This window comes from Salvelinus namaycush, unplaced genomic scaffold, assembly GCF_016432855.1.
Source record: "Salvelinus namaycush isolate Seneca unplaced genomic scaffold, SaNama_1.0 Scaffold2978, whole genome shotgun sequence".
In the NCBI taxonomy this organism is placed as follows: Eukaryota; Metazoa; Chordata; class Actinopteri; order Salmoniformes; family Salmonidae; genus Salvelinus; species Salvelinus namaycush.
In genome coordinates this window covers 12,898-30,346 of record NW_024059872.1, presented here as the reverse complement: position 1 = coordinate 30,346, position 17,449 = coordinate 12,898, and the positions used below count along the sequence as shown (strand labels likewise).

Sequence of the window (17,449 nt, the reverse complement as noted above, 5' to 3'; positions counted from 1 at the left end):
TATATACACCAACAAAATTAACCCAGTAATGAGTATATATACACCAACTAAATTAACCCAGTAATGAGTATATATACACCAACTAAATTAACCCAGTAATGAGTATATATACACCAACAAATTAACCCAGTAATGAGTATATATACACCAACTAAATTAACCCAGTAATGAGTATATATACACCAACAAATTAACCCAGTAATGAGTATATATAATACTACAGTGTTCTTGTTGTAAAACCTGCCATCACTACAGTGGTCCACAGTGTTCTTGCTGTAAAACCTGCCATCACTACAGTGGTCCACAGTGTTCTTGCTGTAAAACCTGCCATCACTACAGTGGTCCACAGTGTTCTTGCTGTAAAACCTGCCATCACTACAGTGGTCCACAGTGTTCTTGCTGTAAAACCTGCCATCACTACAGTGGTCCACAGTGTTATTGCTGTAAAACCTGCCATCACTACAGTGGTCCACAGTGTTCTAGCTGTAAAACCTGCCATCACTACAGTGGTCCACAGTGTTCTTGCTGTAAAACCTGCCATCACTACAGTGGTCCACAGTGTTCTTGCTGTAAAACCTGCCATCACTACAGTGGTCCACAGTGTTCTTGCTGTAAAACCTGCCATCACTACAGTGGTCCACAGTGTTATTGCTGTAAAACCTGCCATCACTACAGTGGTCCACAGTGTTCTTGCTGTAAAACCTGCCATCACTACAGTGGTCCACAGTGTTCTAGCTGTAAAACCTGCCACCACTACAGTGGTCCACAGCGTTCTTGCTGTAAAACCTGCCATCACTACAGTGGTCCACAGTGTTCTTGCTGTAAAACCTGCCATCACTACAGTGGTCCACAGTGTTCTAGCTGTAAAACCTGCCATCACTACAGTGGTCCACAGTGTTCTTGCTGTAAAACCTGCCATCACTACAGTGGTCCACAGTGTTCTTGCTGTAAAACCTGCCATCACTACAGTGGTCCAGTGTTCTTGCTGTAAAACCTGCCATCACTACAGTGGTCCACAGTGTTCTTGCTGTAAAACCTGCCATCACTACAGTGGTCCACAGTGTTCTTGCTTAGCTAGTTCCCTTCACATCTGCCTTTTTCCATTTTCTCTCTTTGGCAAGCAGAGCCTTCTCTGGCATACCTCCTTTTCTCTCTCCCTTATCACCCACCTGCATTCATCCCTTGTTCAACATCAAATGAAAATGCTTCTCTTTGGTTGAGTTAGTTTCATGTTGGCTCTGGCCTGGAGAAGTTGGGGAGTATTGTACTGAGTAGATACTCAGCCTCCCAACTCTAATCTCTATAAATGGGGAGAGACCCTCTTTTCAATTATCTGTGTGTGTGTGTGTGTGTGTGTGTGTGTGTGTGTGTGTGTGTGTGTGTGTGTGTGTGTGTGTGTGTGTGTGTGTGTGTGTGTGTGTGTGTGTGTGTGAGAGCAAGAGAACACATCGTTATCATCATTACCAACCAAATGTCTTTCATTCTGAATTGATCGACTCAGTGCTGTTAACTACTTACTTTATTAACTAATGTACAAACGTTTTTTTTTTAAACTCACTTGTCTTTTCCTACTAGCACTAATAACTACTTGATTGAGGGAAAATGTGCTTCCTGTGCCTTTGGAAAGTATTCAGACCTCTTGACTTTTTCCACATTTTGTTACGTTACAGCCTTATTCTAGAATGAATTACATAAAACAATTTCCTCATCAATCTCCACACAATACCCCATAATGACATCACAATACCCCATAATGACATCACAATACCCCATAATGACATCACAATACCCCATAATGACGAAGCGAAAACAGGTTTTTACACATTTATAAAGATAAATAAACAGAAATATCTTATTTACATAGGTATTCAGACCCTTTGCTATGAGACTCTAAATTGAGCTCAGGTGCATCCTGTTTCCATTGATCATCCTTGAGATGTTTCTACAACTTGATTGGAGTCCACCTGGTGTAAATTCAATTGATTGGACATGATTTGGAAAGGCACACATCTGTCTATATAAGGTCCCACAGTTGACAGTGCATGTCAGAGCAAAAACCAAGCCAAGAGGTCGAAGGAATTGTCTGTAGAGCTCCGAGACAGGATTGTGTCGAGGCACAGATCTGGGTACCAAATCATTTCTGCAGCATTGAAGGTCCCCAAGAACACAGTGGCCTCCATCAAACTTATGTAAATGGAATATTTCAGTTTGTTATTTTTAATACATTTGATAACATTTCTAAAAACCTGTTTTTGCTTTGTCATTATGGGGTATTTTGTTAAGATTGATGAGAAAAAACTACCAATTTAATCCATTTTAGAATAAGGCTGTAACGTAACAAAATGTGGAAAAAGTCAAGAATACTTTCAGAATGCACTGTACTATGACTGACTTGTGGTTGTCTGACCTAGCGACAGTATCTTAAACCCAATTAACTGTAAGTCACTCTGGATAAGAGCATCTGCTAAATGACTAAAATGTAAATCTAAGATGACAGAAAATGATGATTGTATTTAAATGAAAGGTGAAAGTATTTTTCCGTTTGGCAGACCTTGGTGGGTGTGGTTAAGTGTATAGGAGGTGTGGTTACCCGAGTGGGTGGGTTATACTGTAGGGGGCTGGGTTACCTGAGTAGGTGGTGGAAGAAGCGTCGGGCGTACTTGCTGATTGGCCCTCTGTATTCTAGAACCACCGAGTCAGAGAGGGGGCGGGGCGGAGCGTAGAACACACCCAGAGCTGCCTCCAACTGGGCTGCAGACAGGAAATAAACATTCATTTGATTGGTTTACTGATTGACTGGTTGGTTGATTAATAGATTGATTAATGCATTGATGTAATAATTTGATGGTTAACTATACTTGGTTGATTGACTGATTCATTAGTCAATGGATTTATTGATTGATTCATTGATTTACAGTTTGCTGGACTGATTATTTGATTGACTAAGGCTACATTTACACCGGCAGCCCAATTCTGATAATTTTTCACTAATTGGTCTTTTGACCAATAATTAGGCAGATGACCAGAATTGGGCTGCCTGTGTAAACGCAGCCTAAGTGACATATTGATGAATGTATTGCCCCGGTCTCACCCTCTCTGGTCTGGTCCAGCTCTAGCCTCAGCAGGTAGTCTGTGACAGAGGTCAGTGCCCGGTAACACTCCGTTCCCATAGTGCTCCACTCCATGGCTCCCAGAATTCCTAGAGCCTGGTCCACCTGGCCACAGCGTAACCTCTGTTGCAACAGCTCTCCCGGACCCAGCTGACCCCCTGACAGAGCACCTGAAGAGGGAAGAGAGGGAGAGATGGATGAGGGGAGAAGGTAAAGGACACTGGACGTCACTACTGGACAGGCTACACTACACACTTTATTTCCAAAACATTTGATTTTAACGACTAGCTCTAAACCAGTGGTCACCAACCTTTTCTAAGTCAAGATCACTTTCGCAGTCCAAAAGCAAGCTGAGATCTACGTTATCACAGCATATTGGCTATACGCCTGGCCTGCCAATATTGTTATTCTCAGATCATATGATATTTAAAAACTGGTGTAGCACTTGCAAGGCAGAGCTGACCACACTTTGAAATAATTATATATTTTATTTTACTGGACTGACCTGCATCTGATGGTCATGGTGCTTTGAAGACAACCAGGAACTCAGAAAAATACGAGGTCAAATCATGATGTCAGTGATCTTAAGGTCGGAAAGTCCGAGCTCTAGAAAGAGGCCAGAGTTTCAGAGTTGGATTTTCCCCCCTAGTTGGATATCTTTATTTTCTCGAGTTCCCAGTTGGCATTAGTCTCAGCGGAGGGAGAGAGCAGCAGAGGGTCTCACGGTCCCTGCTCTCTCCTTCCTTTCCTCCGGTGAGACTGACCAGAGAGAAGAGACACTGTCTTCCACCTGATGGCAAAACTCAAGTCACACCGCATCTGCCACATGGACAAATTCATGATGTTCCTATGACCAGAGAAAGTGAAATATTCCTCGACATTAAAATAGACAACGAGCTGCTAATAATAATTAAAACGCAAGGCTAGCGATACACTTGGTTACTCATTCATTGCAGCACCAGTGGAAGTAGGGAGAAGCGCGTTTTATGTTTTGTAATAGTGGTGAATAAAACCACTGTTGACAGACCTGAATATTAACAAACATGAACTCACTCATAAAAACAGCAGCTTTTTTGCTGTATTCTTTGACAGTCTCTCTCTGGTCAAGGTTTTAAAAGTTATTAAATCTCATGTAGGCTAGTAGCCAATCAAACTTTGCTGTGGCCTTGGTTGTGGAAGCTGTAGGTACGGTGATCTGAGCTATCCGATTGGCCAGCGTAGGAGGCGTCCTGATTTAGCCACAGATCTCCCCGTCTGCCGGGTGAAGTTGGTCTTTTCAGAAAAATGTAATGGTTCAAAATTGGAATACTTTGCCTGACCGGTGCACAGGGCTTATGAATCAAGTGCACTTACTGCTAACAACGCAACACACACACACACACACACGAAAGGAGCGCAAGCCTTTATCGTTGGCTTTTCTACAGAAATGTCTTGAATGTCGACCGGTTGGTGACCACTGCTCTAAACCTAATCTTGTAAGATTTAAGTAGCGAGCACAAGACGTTTAAAATATGTATTTTCAACGTCTTTTGGCTATAGATGAATTGTCCTTGCTGCAGAGCACCCAGGGAAGCACTATGAATATCAAGGAGTTTGACTTTTTCCACATCTTGTTGTTGTTACAACCTGCATTTAAAAAGGGATGAAATTGAGATTGTGTCCAACTGATCTACACACAATAACCCATAAAGTCAAAGTGGAATTTTGTTTTTAGAAATGTGTACAAAATTAATTAGAAATAAAAAGCTGAAATGTCTTGAGTCAATAAGTATTGAACCCCTTCGTTATGACAAGCCTACATAACACAGTCAGGAGTAGAAATGTGCTTAACAAGTCACCTAATGAGTTGCATGGACTATAATAGTGTTTCATATGACTTCTGAAGGACTACCTCATCTCCATACCCCACACATACAATTATCTGGAAGATCCTCAGTCGAGTAGCGAATATCAAGCACAGATTCAACCACAAAGACCAGGGAGGTTTTCCAATGTCTCGGAATAGAGCTTTGCACAGGCTAAATCCTAGGAGGAAAACCTGGTTCAGTCTGCTTTCCAACAAACACTGGGAGACAAATTCACCTTTCAGCAGGACAATAACCTAAAACACAAGGCCAAATATACACTGGAGTTGCTTACCAAGATGACATTGAATGTTCCTGAGTGGTCTAGTTACAGTTTTGACTTAAATCGGCTTTAAAATCTATGTCAAGACTTGAAAATGGTTGTCTAGCAATGATCAACAACCAACTTGACAGAGCTTGAAGAGGTTAAAAAGAATAATGTGCAAGTATTGTACAATCCAGGTGTGCAAAGCTCTTAGAGACTTACCCAGAAAGACTCACAGCTGTAATCGCTGGGTGATTCTAATATGTATTGACTCAGGGGGTTGAATACTTATGTAATCAAGATTCCACTTTGACATTAGAGTATTTAGTGTAGATCACATGAAAATAGACAAATAAATCAATTTTAATCCCAATTTGTAACAATGAAATGAGGAAAAAGTCAAGGGGTGTGAATACTTTCTGAAGGCCCAGTAAGCTATAAGCACTCTTCTAGGAGTTACTTCTAGGAACAGGTAAGTAAGTGGCAGCCATCTTTGTGAACCCTGTCTGCAGCAGTAGTCAAGGCTGATATTGACTTGGCAATCTATTAACTGGAGAGTCAGTTTAATCACTGCGGTCTGTGTAGTGTGTGTGTGTGTGTGTGTGTGTGTGTGTGTGTGTGTGTGTGTGTGTGTGTGTGTGTGTGTGTGTGTGTGTGTGTGTGAGATTTCTGATACTTGTGTGAGTGTGTCGAGAGAGCTCTGTGTATACATTTGAAGTTGGAAGTTTACATACACCTTAGCCAAATACAGTTAAACTCAGTTTTTCACAATTCCTGACATTTAATCCGAGTAAAAATCCCCTGTCTTAGGTCAGTTAGGATCACCACTTTATTTTAAGAATGTGAAATGTCAGAATAATAGTAGAGAGAGTGATTTATTTCAGCTTTTATTTCTTTCATCACATTCCCAGTGGGTCAGAAGTTTGCATACACTCAATTAGTATTTGGTGTCATTGCCTTTAAATTGTTTAACTTAGGTCAAACGTTTCGAGTAGCCTTCCACAAGCTTCCCACAATAAGTTGGGTGAATTTCGGCCCATTCCTCCTGACAGAGCTGGTGTAACTGAGTCAGGTTTGTAGGCCTCCTTGCTCACACATGCTTTTTCAGTTCTGCCCACACATTCTCTATAGGATTGAGGTCAGGGCTTTGTGATGGCCACTCCAATACCTTGACTTTGTTGTCCTTAAGCCATTTTGCCACAACTTTGGAAGTATGCTTGGGGTCATTGTCCATTTGGAAGACCCATTTGCGACCAAGCTTTAACTTCCTGACTGATGTCTTGAGATGTTGCTTCAATATATCCACATAATTGTCCTGCCTCATGATGCCATCTATTTTGTGAAGTGCACCAGTCCCTCCTGCAGCAAAGCACCCCCACAACATGATGCTGCCACCCCCGTGCTTCACGGTTGGGATGGTGTTCTTCGGCTTGCAAGCATCCCCCTTTTTCCTCCAAACATAACGATGGTTATTATGGCCAAACAGTTCTATTTTTGTTTCATCAGACAGAGGACATTTCTCCAAAAAGTACGATCTTTGTCCCCATGTGCAGTTGCAAACCGTAGTCTGGCTTTTTTAAGGCAGTTTTGGAGCAGTGGCTTCTTCCGTGTTGATTGGCCTTTCAGGTTATGTCGATATAGGACTCGTTTTACTGTGGATATAGATACTTTTGTACCCGTTTCCTCCAGCATCTTCACAAGGTTGATTTGCACTTTTCGCACCAAAGTACGTTCATCTCTAGGAGACAGAACGCGTCTCCTTCCTGAGCGGTATGACGGCAGCGTGGTCCCATGGTGTTTATACTTGCGTACTATTGTTTGTACAGATGAACGTGGTACCTTCAGGCATTTGGAAATTGCTCCCAAGGATGAACCAGACTTGTGGAGATCTACAATTTTTTTTCTGAGGTCTTGGCTGATTTCTTTTGATTTCCCCATGATGTCAAGCAAAGAGGCACTGAGTTGGAAGGTAGGCCTTGAAATACATCCACAGGTACACCTCCAATTGACTCAAATTATGTCAATTAGCCTAACAGAAGCTTCTAAAGCCATGACATCACTTTCTGGAATTTTCCGAGCTGTTTAAAGGCACAGTCAACTTAGTGTATGTAAACTTCTGACCCACTGGAATTGTGATACAGTGAATTATAAGTGAAATAATCTGTCTGTAAACAATTGCTGGATAAATTACTTGTGTCACGCACAAAGTAGATGTCCTAACCGACTTGCCAAAACTATAGTTTGTTAACAAGAAATTTGTGGAGTGGTTGAAAAACGAGTTTTAATGACTCCAACCTAAGTGTATGTAAACGTCCGACTTCAACTGTAAGACTGTGTGTGTGTGTGTGTGTGTGTGTGTGTGTGTGTGTGTGTGTGTGTGTGGCTGTGATGCCCTCTTGGTTGCACGACAGTCAGGAGTGTACCATATGATCTCAATTACCTGAATTTTCCCCTGCAGCAGTCGACACCTACCCTTCCTGTACACAAAGCGAGACGCCCTGCACACACACCTTCACTGTCCGTACAAACACACACACACCTTCACTGTCCGTACAAACACACACAAGGTAAAGGGTGACTACTTCGAAAAATCTCAAATATATTTTGATTTGTTTTAAACTTTTTTAGTTACTACAAGATTCCATATGTGTTATTTCATAGTTTTGATTTCTTCACTATTATTCTACAATGTAGAAAATAGTAAAAATAAAGAAAAACCCTGAAATGAGTGTCCAAACCTTTCACTGGTACTGTATGTGTGTGAGGTGGGGGCGCACGTAGTCAGACGATTAGGGGGCAAAGTGACGACCACCTTATTGTCTAATCAATTTAATGAACGGGGGAAGAGGGGAGGGATTTTTAGTCCCAATTAAAATTACAAGCTGACAATTAGCAAACCCCTCAAATCCCCTAAAGACTCTGCTAATGTGGCTAATAGATCAGCTGAGATCTGTGTGTGAGCATGTGTGTGTGTGTGTGTATATGAGGTGAGTCTGAGTTCCGTGTGTCAGCATCTGCGCCTTGCTAAGTCTCACCACACATGCACACACTAGCCTGCTAGTGATACAGTGAAACACCAAACAGTCTAGCTAGCCTAACCCCTAGTCTGCTAGTGAAACACCAATCAGTCTAGCTAGCCTAACCCCTAGTCTGTCAGTGAAACACCAAACAGTCTAGCTAGCCTAACCTCTAGTCTGCTAGTGAAACACCAATCAGTCTAGCTAGCCTAACCCCTAGCCTGTTAGTGATACTCCAATCAGTCTAGCTAGCCTAACCTAGTCTGCTAGTGATACTCCAATCAGTCTAGCTAGCCTAACCCCTAGTCTGCTAGTGAAACACCAATCAGTCTAGCTAGCCTAACCCCTAGTCTGTCAGGGAAACACCAATCAGTCTAGCTAGCCTAACCCCTAGTCTGTCAGGGAAACACCAATCAGTCTAGCTAGCCTAACACCTAGTCTGTTAGTGAAACACCAACCAGTCTAGCTAGCCTAACCCCTAGCCTGCCAGTGAAACACCAATTAGTCTAGCTAGCCTAACCCCTAGTCTGCTAGTGAAACACCAATCAGTCTAGCTAGCCTAACCCCTAGTCTGTTAGTGAAACACCAATCAGTCTAGCTAGCCTAACCCCTAGCCTGCCAGTGAAACACCAATTAGTCTAGCTAGCCTAACCCCTAGTCTGCTAGTGAAACACCAATCAGTCTAGCTAGCCTAACCCCTAGCCTGCCAGTGAAACACCAATTAGTCTAGCTAGCCTAACCCCTAGTCTGCTAGTGAAACACCAATCAGTCTAGCTAGCCTAACCCCTAGCCTGCCAGTGAAACACCAATTAGTCTAGCTAGCCTAACCCCTAGTCTGCTAGTGAAACACCAATTAGTCTAGCTAGCCTAACCCCTAGTCTGCTAGTGAAACACCAATCAGTCTAGCTAGCCTAACCCCTAGTCTGTTAGTGAAACACCAATTAGTCTAGCTAGCCTAACCCCTAGTCTGCTAGTGAAACACCAATCAGTCTAGCTAGCCTAACCCCTAGCCTGTTAGTGAAACACCAATCAGTATAGCTAGCCTAACCCCAAGCCTGCTAGTGAAACACCAATCAGTCTAGCTAGCCTAACCCCTAGTATGTTAGTGAAACACCAATCAGTCTAGCTAGCCTAACCCCTAGCCTGCTAGTGAAACACCAATCAGTCTAGCTAGCCTAACCCCTAGCCTGCTAGTGAAACACCAATCAGTCTAGCGAACCGCGTCTTTTTCCCAACTCAGTTAAGCCAAAAACTTCAGAGGGGTGTTCTACTACGCTCCCATTGGCTAGCTAGCGTTGTCTCACTCACAGGCGATCAGCACAGAGACCGTGACCTTCCAAGGTCAGGATGGAAAGTTGAATTTAACAATTAGCTGCCTACCGTAATCCAGACCTGGTATTATCATGTTTGGTAACATTTGCCCATGTATTTATTTTCAGAGTTTCAATGAGTTGTAAAAAATGTCTCAGAGAACTCTGCTGAATTCCCTCAATTGAAGGGCAGCTAAGTTAACCTAGGCTACTTAATGTTACTAGCTCAGTATTTGAAGTTGTTTTATTATCATTAGTAGTCTATTATCAGGTAAAATCATATGCTTATTATTCATAATTTCTCAAATATTTATTAGCTAATCATTCAGTGGAATATGCTATGCTACAGCCATTGAATCTGTCTTTGAGCGTTAAGGGATGTTAATGGCTAGTTCGGTCCACGACATTATGTTATTATACACTGCTCAAAAAAATAAAGGGAACACTTAAACAACACAATGTAACTCCAAGTCAATCACACTTCTGTGAAATCAAACTGTCCACTTAGGAAGCAACACCGATTGACAATAAATTTCACATGCTGTTGTGCAAATGGAATAGACAACAGGTGGAAATTATAGGCAATTAGCAAGACACCCCCAATAAAGGAGTGGTTCTGCAGGTGGTGACCACAGACCACTTCTCAGTTCCTATGCTTCCTGGCTGATGTTTTGGTCACTTTTGAATGCTGGCGGTGCTTTCACTCTAGTGGTAGCATGAGACGGAGTCTACAACCCACACAAGTGGCTCAGGTAGTGCAGCTCATCCAGGATGGCACATCAATGCGAGCTGTGGCAAGAAGGTTTGCTGTGTCTGTCAGCGTAGTGTCCAGAGCATGGAGGCGCTACCAGGAGACAGGCCAGTACATCAGGAGACGTGGAGGAGGCCGTAGGAGGGCAACAACCCAGCAGCAGGACCGCTACCTCCGCCTTTGTGCAAGGAGGAGCACTGCCAGAGCCCTGCAAAATGACCTCCAGCAGGCCACAAATGTGCATGTGTCTGCTCAAACGGTCAGAAACAGACTCCATGAGGGTGGTATGAGGGCCCGACGTCCACAGGTGGGGGTTGTGCTTACAGCCCAACACCGTGCAGGACGTTTGGCATTTGCCAGAGAACACCAAGATTGGCAAATTCGCCACTGGCGCCCTGTGCTCTTCACAGATGAAAGCAGGTTCACACTGAGCACATGTGACAGAGTCTGGAGACGCCGTGGAGAACGTTCTGCTGCCTGCAACATCCTCCAGCATGACCGGTTTGGCGGTGGGTCAGTCATGGTGTGGGGTGGCATTTCTTTGGGGGGCCGCACAGCCCTCCATGTGCTCGCCAGAGGTAGCCTGACTGCCATTAGGTACTGAGATGAGATCCTCAGACACCTTGTGAGCCCATATGCTGGTGCGGTTGGCCCTGGGTTCCTCCTAATGCAAGACAATGCTAGACCTCATGTGGCTGGAGTGTGTCAGCAGTTCCTGCAAGAGGAAGGCATTGATGCTATGGACTGGCCCGCCCGTTCCCCAGACCTGAATCCAATTGAGCACATCTGGGACATCATGTCTCGCTCCATCCACCAACGCCACGTTGCACCACAGACTGTCCAGGAGTTGGCGGATGCTTTAGTCCAGGTCTGGGAGGAGATCCCTCAGGAGACCATCCGCCACCTCATCAGGAGCATGCCCAGGCGTTGTAGGGAGGTCATACAGGCACGTGGAGGCCACACACACTACTGAGCCTCATTTTGACTTGTTTTAAGGACATTACATCAAAGTTGGATCAGCCTGTAGTGTGGTTTTCCACTTTAATTTTGAGTGTGACTCCAAATCCAGACCTCCATGGGTTGATAAATTTGATTTCCATTGACCATTTTTGTGTGATTTTGTTGTCAGCACATTCAACGGTGTAAAGAAAAAAGTATTTAATAAGAATATTTCATTCATTCAGATCTAGGATGTGTTATTTTAGTGTTCACTTTATTTTTTGGAGCAGTGTAATTTTACATCTTGAAATACAAAGGCTAATGTTATTAATCAGTGACTGAAATTTCACGCTACGTGATCTTCACTTCCGGACTTGGAGACTTGGAGACTTGGGGACTTGGAGACTTGGAGACTTGGAGAGAGCTCAAAGCGTAGTAGAACGCCCCTCTGAATAACGGGCCGTGGTTTTGGCTTAACTGCGTTGGGGAAAAGAAAGAGGCAGCCTAACCACTAGTCTGTTAGTGAAACAAACAGGTCGGGCGACTATAATCCAATTCCAATGATTTAAATGAATGTGTGCAATTCCAAAATCAGAGGCTGTAGAAGGCCTCTGTAGTTTGTCTGTGTGACTGGTTGTTACATCTTGTCTTGTATACCCCTTACAAAAAAAGACAGCAGTTGTACAAGTGCAGTAACTGCCGTCGACTGTGGTATTTTGGAAGCAGTAATTGCAGAATAACTTCAGTGTACTGCAGTTAAACTGCACTCTGACTGCAATCTTTTTTCGCGTAAAGGGATCAGTCCATTCCTCCTGTAAATACTCTGACATTATGCTATGTGTCTCTATTCACTACAAAGGAAAGGAACCTTTTAACCAACAGCAACGAGACACTGAACGCAGCACCAAACCTCGAGGTAAAGACGTAGAAAACGACACAAAAACATCCTCAACGATGCGCTTCGGATGTTGAGTTTGTGTCGACACTGTAAAACACGTTTAGTGGTGTTTCTCGCTCTCTTAGTCTTCTCTTTATTTCTCTGTGCAAAAAAAACAACAAACTAGACTCTTTCAGAGGACGTGTGGCGCGCGGCACGCACCAAGCTGCCCTTCCGTAGCCTCTCCCCGAGCAGCCCTCGCCCCGGCGAACGTGTGCCCAGATGAGATAACTCTGGCAGGCAGAGGGAAGCAAGAGGGAGGGCCTCCTCCTCTGGAAGACAAGAAAATGAAAAAACCTGGATGCAAGCCAAGTCTTTCTTGTCTTTCTTTCTCACCGCTTCGAACTCACTCCCTGTCTCGCCCCCTCCCTCCCTCTCCTCCCCCCCTTTCCACCGTACCTCTCCCCCTCACCCCCATATATCCCCCTCTCCCCACCCACCCTCCCTCCCCCTTACCCCCTCTCCCCCTCCCTCCCCCCTCCCTCCCTCCCCCTCCCTCCCCTCCTCCCTCTCCCCCCTCCCTCCCTCCCTTACCCCACCCTCCCTCCTCCCTCTCTCCTTCCCTCCCTCCTCCCTCTCCCTCTCTCCCATGTAGCAGACCTAATGAATTGAGTAACTAAAGAAAATGAGGAGAGCTAAACAAGCAGGAAGACAAACAGACAGAAAGAGAAGAACAAGTGTGACTGAACACAGAACAGAAACACACACACAGACACACACACAGAAAGACACACACAGAAACACACACACAGACACACACACAGAAACACACACACAGAAACACACACAGACACACACACACAGAAACACACACACAGAAACACACACACAGAAACACACACACAGAAACACACACACAGAAACACACACACACAGAAACACACACACACAGAAACACACACACACAGAAACACACACAGAAACACACACACAGACACACACACAGACACACACACACAGAAACACACACGTTGGCGAGAATTATCATCGCAGAAAGACGCACGGTTACTTTCTTCATCAAAACCTTGGCAGACGATCAGAGGAGAGGAGGCTATTGTCAGAACCCGCATGCAAGCACACACACACACACACGCGCACGCACGCACGCACGCACGCACACACACGCGCACACACACGGACACCCTCTCTCTCCCCTCTCCCTCAGTTGAGTCGCATCGTCTTCTTGTGTCAGTGTCACATTTTCCTTCAAACATACACAGACACACACACACACACACACACACACACACACACACACACACACACACACCACACACACTTCCCCCCACATACAACCCCCCCTACACCCCGCCCACCCCCACACATGGTTTTCTTATGACAGTGTCACATCGCATCTTCTTCCAAAGTCACAACAATTAAGAGACGTGCTCCTCTCCTCCTCGGCAGGAACCTTTTGATTGGCAAACTTAATCTGAGGGCCCCAGGGGACACAGCCACTGTAAACGATTTATCGGAAAAATGCATCCCAGAATGCACCTGTGGGGGGCCCATGGCCCAGGGGCGATTATTGAATAACCTCTACGAGCTATGACTCCTTCTGCCCTCGCCGACCGACCCACAAATTAACTTTCCTCAACGCTAACAGTACGGATGCAGGGGTTGATGTAACCAACACTGTGTGTGTGTGTGTGTGTGTGTGTGTGTGTGTGTGTGTGTGTGTGTGTGTGTGTGTGTGTGTGTGTGTGTGTGTGTGTGTGTGTGTGTGTGTGTGTGTGAGAGAGAGAGAGACAGTATGGATGTATCAGGGCAGGGGTTGATGTGAGTAATGTGCTCCTCTCCTAAAGTGATAGTAGGTATGCCGGGTTTTGTTCCAGCACTACACAAACCCTTAACAAATTATAGGCTACCCTACCACCTGGCGACGGGGGTTTGTGTCCCGTCTAGACCTCTTCTGTCTCTGCCCTTACATTCGGTCTCCCTCTCTGTTTTCCCGCTGTACTGTCTAAAATGTAATATAAAAGGGGATGGGAGTTCTGATCTCCTTTAATACAACTAAACAGTATGGATGTTAGGACAGGGGTGGCCAACCAACCCTCCTTCTGGGGAGGGAGGTTTACAGGGAGTGCAGGGTTTTGTTTCAGCCCCACACTGTTACATTCTATTAATCAGCTGCTCCTCAGGACCTTGAGAGCAGACAGACAGAGAGCGAGAGAGAGACAGCGAGAGAGACAGAGAGCGAGAGAGACAGACAGCGAGCGAGAGAGAGGGACAGACAGACAGTGAGAGACAGACAGACAGCAAGGGAGAGAGACACATGGTACTGTCCACTCCACCCACCCAGTCTGAATCTCAGTGCGGCCAGTGGTCCTCCATGGAAGGCCAGCATCAGTGTATCAGCTCCCTCCAGCCCCGTCCCCCCAGCCCACTGCAGCCCCTCCAGCCCCCCAGGACAGCGCAGATGCTGGGCAAGCCTCAGAGTGGTGGTGGCTGGGGATGGGTCCTCTCCCACTAGGGTCAACCCTAGAGGAGCAAAATCATTACAAATCATTAATCAATCAAATTAACATTTATTTACATTGTTATTTCATAAACAAAATGTCTAAACAACAAAAAATGATAGGAAAACAAAGTCGTATTAGAAAATAGAGAGTATTTTATGATGTATAATAAAGGCATATCGTAAGATAATGAAGCTGCAGCATGGTATAATGGGTCTGCCTGACTATTACAGAAAGACCATTCAGGTGTGGGTCATACACACCACACTCTGAGGAAGCTGCACGCTCAGATGGACCACACTATGTGGTCTACTAAGACATGTTAAAACAAAGCTTCCTATTGCAACTTCTATTCAAGTGAATGTTGTGGTCGAGCAGTCCGTCCATTCGCCTGCAGCACAGATGTATACCGCTGTCGGCATTGGTTGGAATCCGGCCCAATGACTTTGTGACACACTCTCTACCCATCTTTCCCACTGTCTCTCCTCTTGAGCACAAAATGCTCAAAAATATATTTAAAACCTGTTTGGGATAGGGGGCAGCATTTTCACATTCGGATGAAAAGCGTGCCCAGAGTAAACTTCCTGCTACTCTGGCCCAGAAGCTAATATATGAATATTATTAGTAGTATTGGATAGAGAACACTCTGAAGTTTCTAAAACTGTTTGAATGATGTCTGTGAGTATAACAGAACTCATATGGCAGGCAAAAACCTGAGAAAAATCCAACCAGGAAGTGGGAAATCTGAGGTTTGTAGTTTTTCAACTCATTGCCTATCGAATATACAGTGTCTATGGGCTCATATTGCACTTCCTAAGGCTTCCACTAGATGTCAACAGTCTTTAGAACCTTGTTTGATGCTTCTACTGTGAAGAAGGGGGGAAAGAGAGCTGATTGAGTCAGGGGTCTGCCAGAGTGGCATGAGCTGGTCACGCGTGCTCACGTGAGAGCGACCTGCGTTCCATTGCAATTCTAAAGACAAAGAAATTCTCCAGTTGGAACATTATTGAAGATTATGTTAAAAACATCCTAAAGATTGATTCTATACATCGTTTGACATGTTTCTACGAACTGTAATATAACTTTTTGAACTTTTCGTCTGAACTTTCTTCTGGACTTGCCCGCGCCTCGTGAGTTTGGATTGTGAACTGAACTGAACAAAAGGAGTTATTTGGACATAAATGATGGACTATATCGAGCAAATCAAACATATATTGTGGAACTGGGATTCCTGGGAGTGCATTCTGATGAAGATCATCAAAGTGAATCTTTATAACGCTATTTCTGACATCTGTTGACTCCACAATATGGCGGGTATCTGCATTGCTTGTTTTTGTCTGAGTGCCGTACTCAGATTATTGCATGGTGTGCTTTTTCCATAAAGATTTTTTTAAATCTGACACAGCGGTTGCATTAAGGAGAAGTATATCTAACATTCCATGTATAATACTTGTATCTTTTATCAATGTTTATTATGAGTATTTCTGTAAATTGATGTGGCTCTCTGTAAAATCACTGGATGTTTTATGAACTTTATCGAACAAAACATACATGTATTGTGTAACATGAAGTCCTATGAGTGTCATCTGATGAAGATCATCAAAGGTTAGTGATTCATTTTATCTCTATTTCTGCTTTTTGTGACTCCTCTCTTTGGCTGGAAAATGGCTGTGTGTGTTTTTGTGACTAGGCTCTAACCTAACATAATCATATGGTGTGCTTTCGCTGTAAAGTATTTTTGAAATCGGACACGATGGGTAGATTAACAAGAAGTTAAGCTTTAATTTGGTGTATTGCACTTGTGAATGTATGAAAGTTACATATTTCTAAAAAAATATTTTGGAATTTCGCGCGCTGCCTTTTCAGCGGAATGTTGTCGAGGGGTTCCATAACTAGCCATAATAAGTTTTAAAAAGGGGTGAAAAGTGAGTGCTGGCCTTTCAAAAATAAAAGTAGTTTATACCTAGGGGAGCCAAGCCAAGATCCAGAACCATCAGTTCCCCCTGGCCTCCCCCCACCACCACCACCCCCCCTGCAGGGTGCCAGGCCACCAGGACGGGCGGGATGGGGCAGGGGGCGAGCAGCGACACCCCTCTCCTCTCATCGTAGAGGACCAGAGAGGAGTCGCTGAGGCCCAGTAGCAGGGTGGTTGAGGAGGGGTGGCGACAGCAGGAGACGGGGCGCGAGGAGAGGGGGATACGGGTCACCGAGAGACGTTGGAGGCGGCCGCGGGCGCACTCGTACACACAGGCGTCTGCCCAGGACGTCCCGGTGGTGGTGGTGTGGGATCCTTGGGGTCCTTCAGGCAGCTCCACGGACAGAAGCTGGTACGGCTGCAGGAGACTGAAGCAGAGATCCAACAGGTCACCCTCAGTACACATGGAGCTGAGCACCTGGAGGGGAGAGAGAGGAAGAGAGAGGGGGGAAAGAGAGACAGGTTAGACAGAGGAGGAGAAAGAGAGAGAGAGAGAAAGAGAGACACAGAGACAGAGAGACACAGACAGAAAGACAGACAGAAAGACTCAGACAGAAAGACTCAGACAGAGACTCAGACAGAGAGACTCAGACAGAGAGACTCAGACAGAGACAGAGAGACAGAGAGAGAGAGAGACTCAGAGAGAGAGACAGACAGACAGACAGACAGACAGACAGACAGACAGACAGACAGACAGACAGACAGACAGACAGACTCAGACAGAGACAGAGACAGAGACAGAGAGAGACAGACAGACAGACTCAGACAGACAGACAGAGAGACTCAGACAGACAGAGAGACTCAGACAGACAGACGGACGGACGGACAGACAGACAGACAGA

The 17,449-nt window shown here is 44.8% G+C and overlaps 1 protein-coding gene across 1 annotated transcript; it reads right to left on the bottom strand.

The window, feature by feature from the left end:
- Positions 1 to 2,623: 2,623 nt before the first annotated feature.
- On the bottom strand, positions 2,624 to 17,025 carry LOC120039755 (WD repeat containing planar cell polarity effector; the record flags this gene model as incomplete). The annotated part of the gene is made up of 4 exons (XM_038985141.1): positions 2,624 to 2,751; positions 3,092 to 3,280; positions 14,472 to 14,654; positions 16,596 to 17,025. Coding segments are annotated over 4 exons (930 nt in total), but the record flags the coding sequence as incomplete, so codon positions are not given.
- Positions 17,026 to 17,449: the final 424 nt, after the last annotated feature.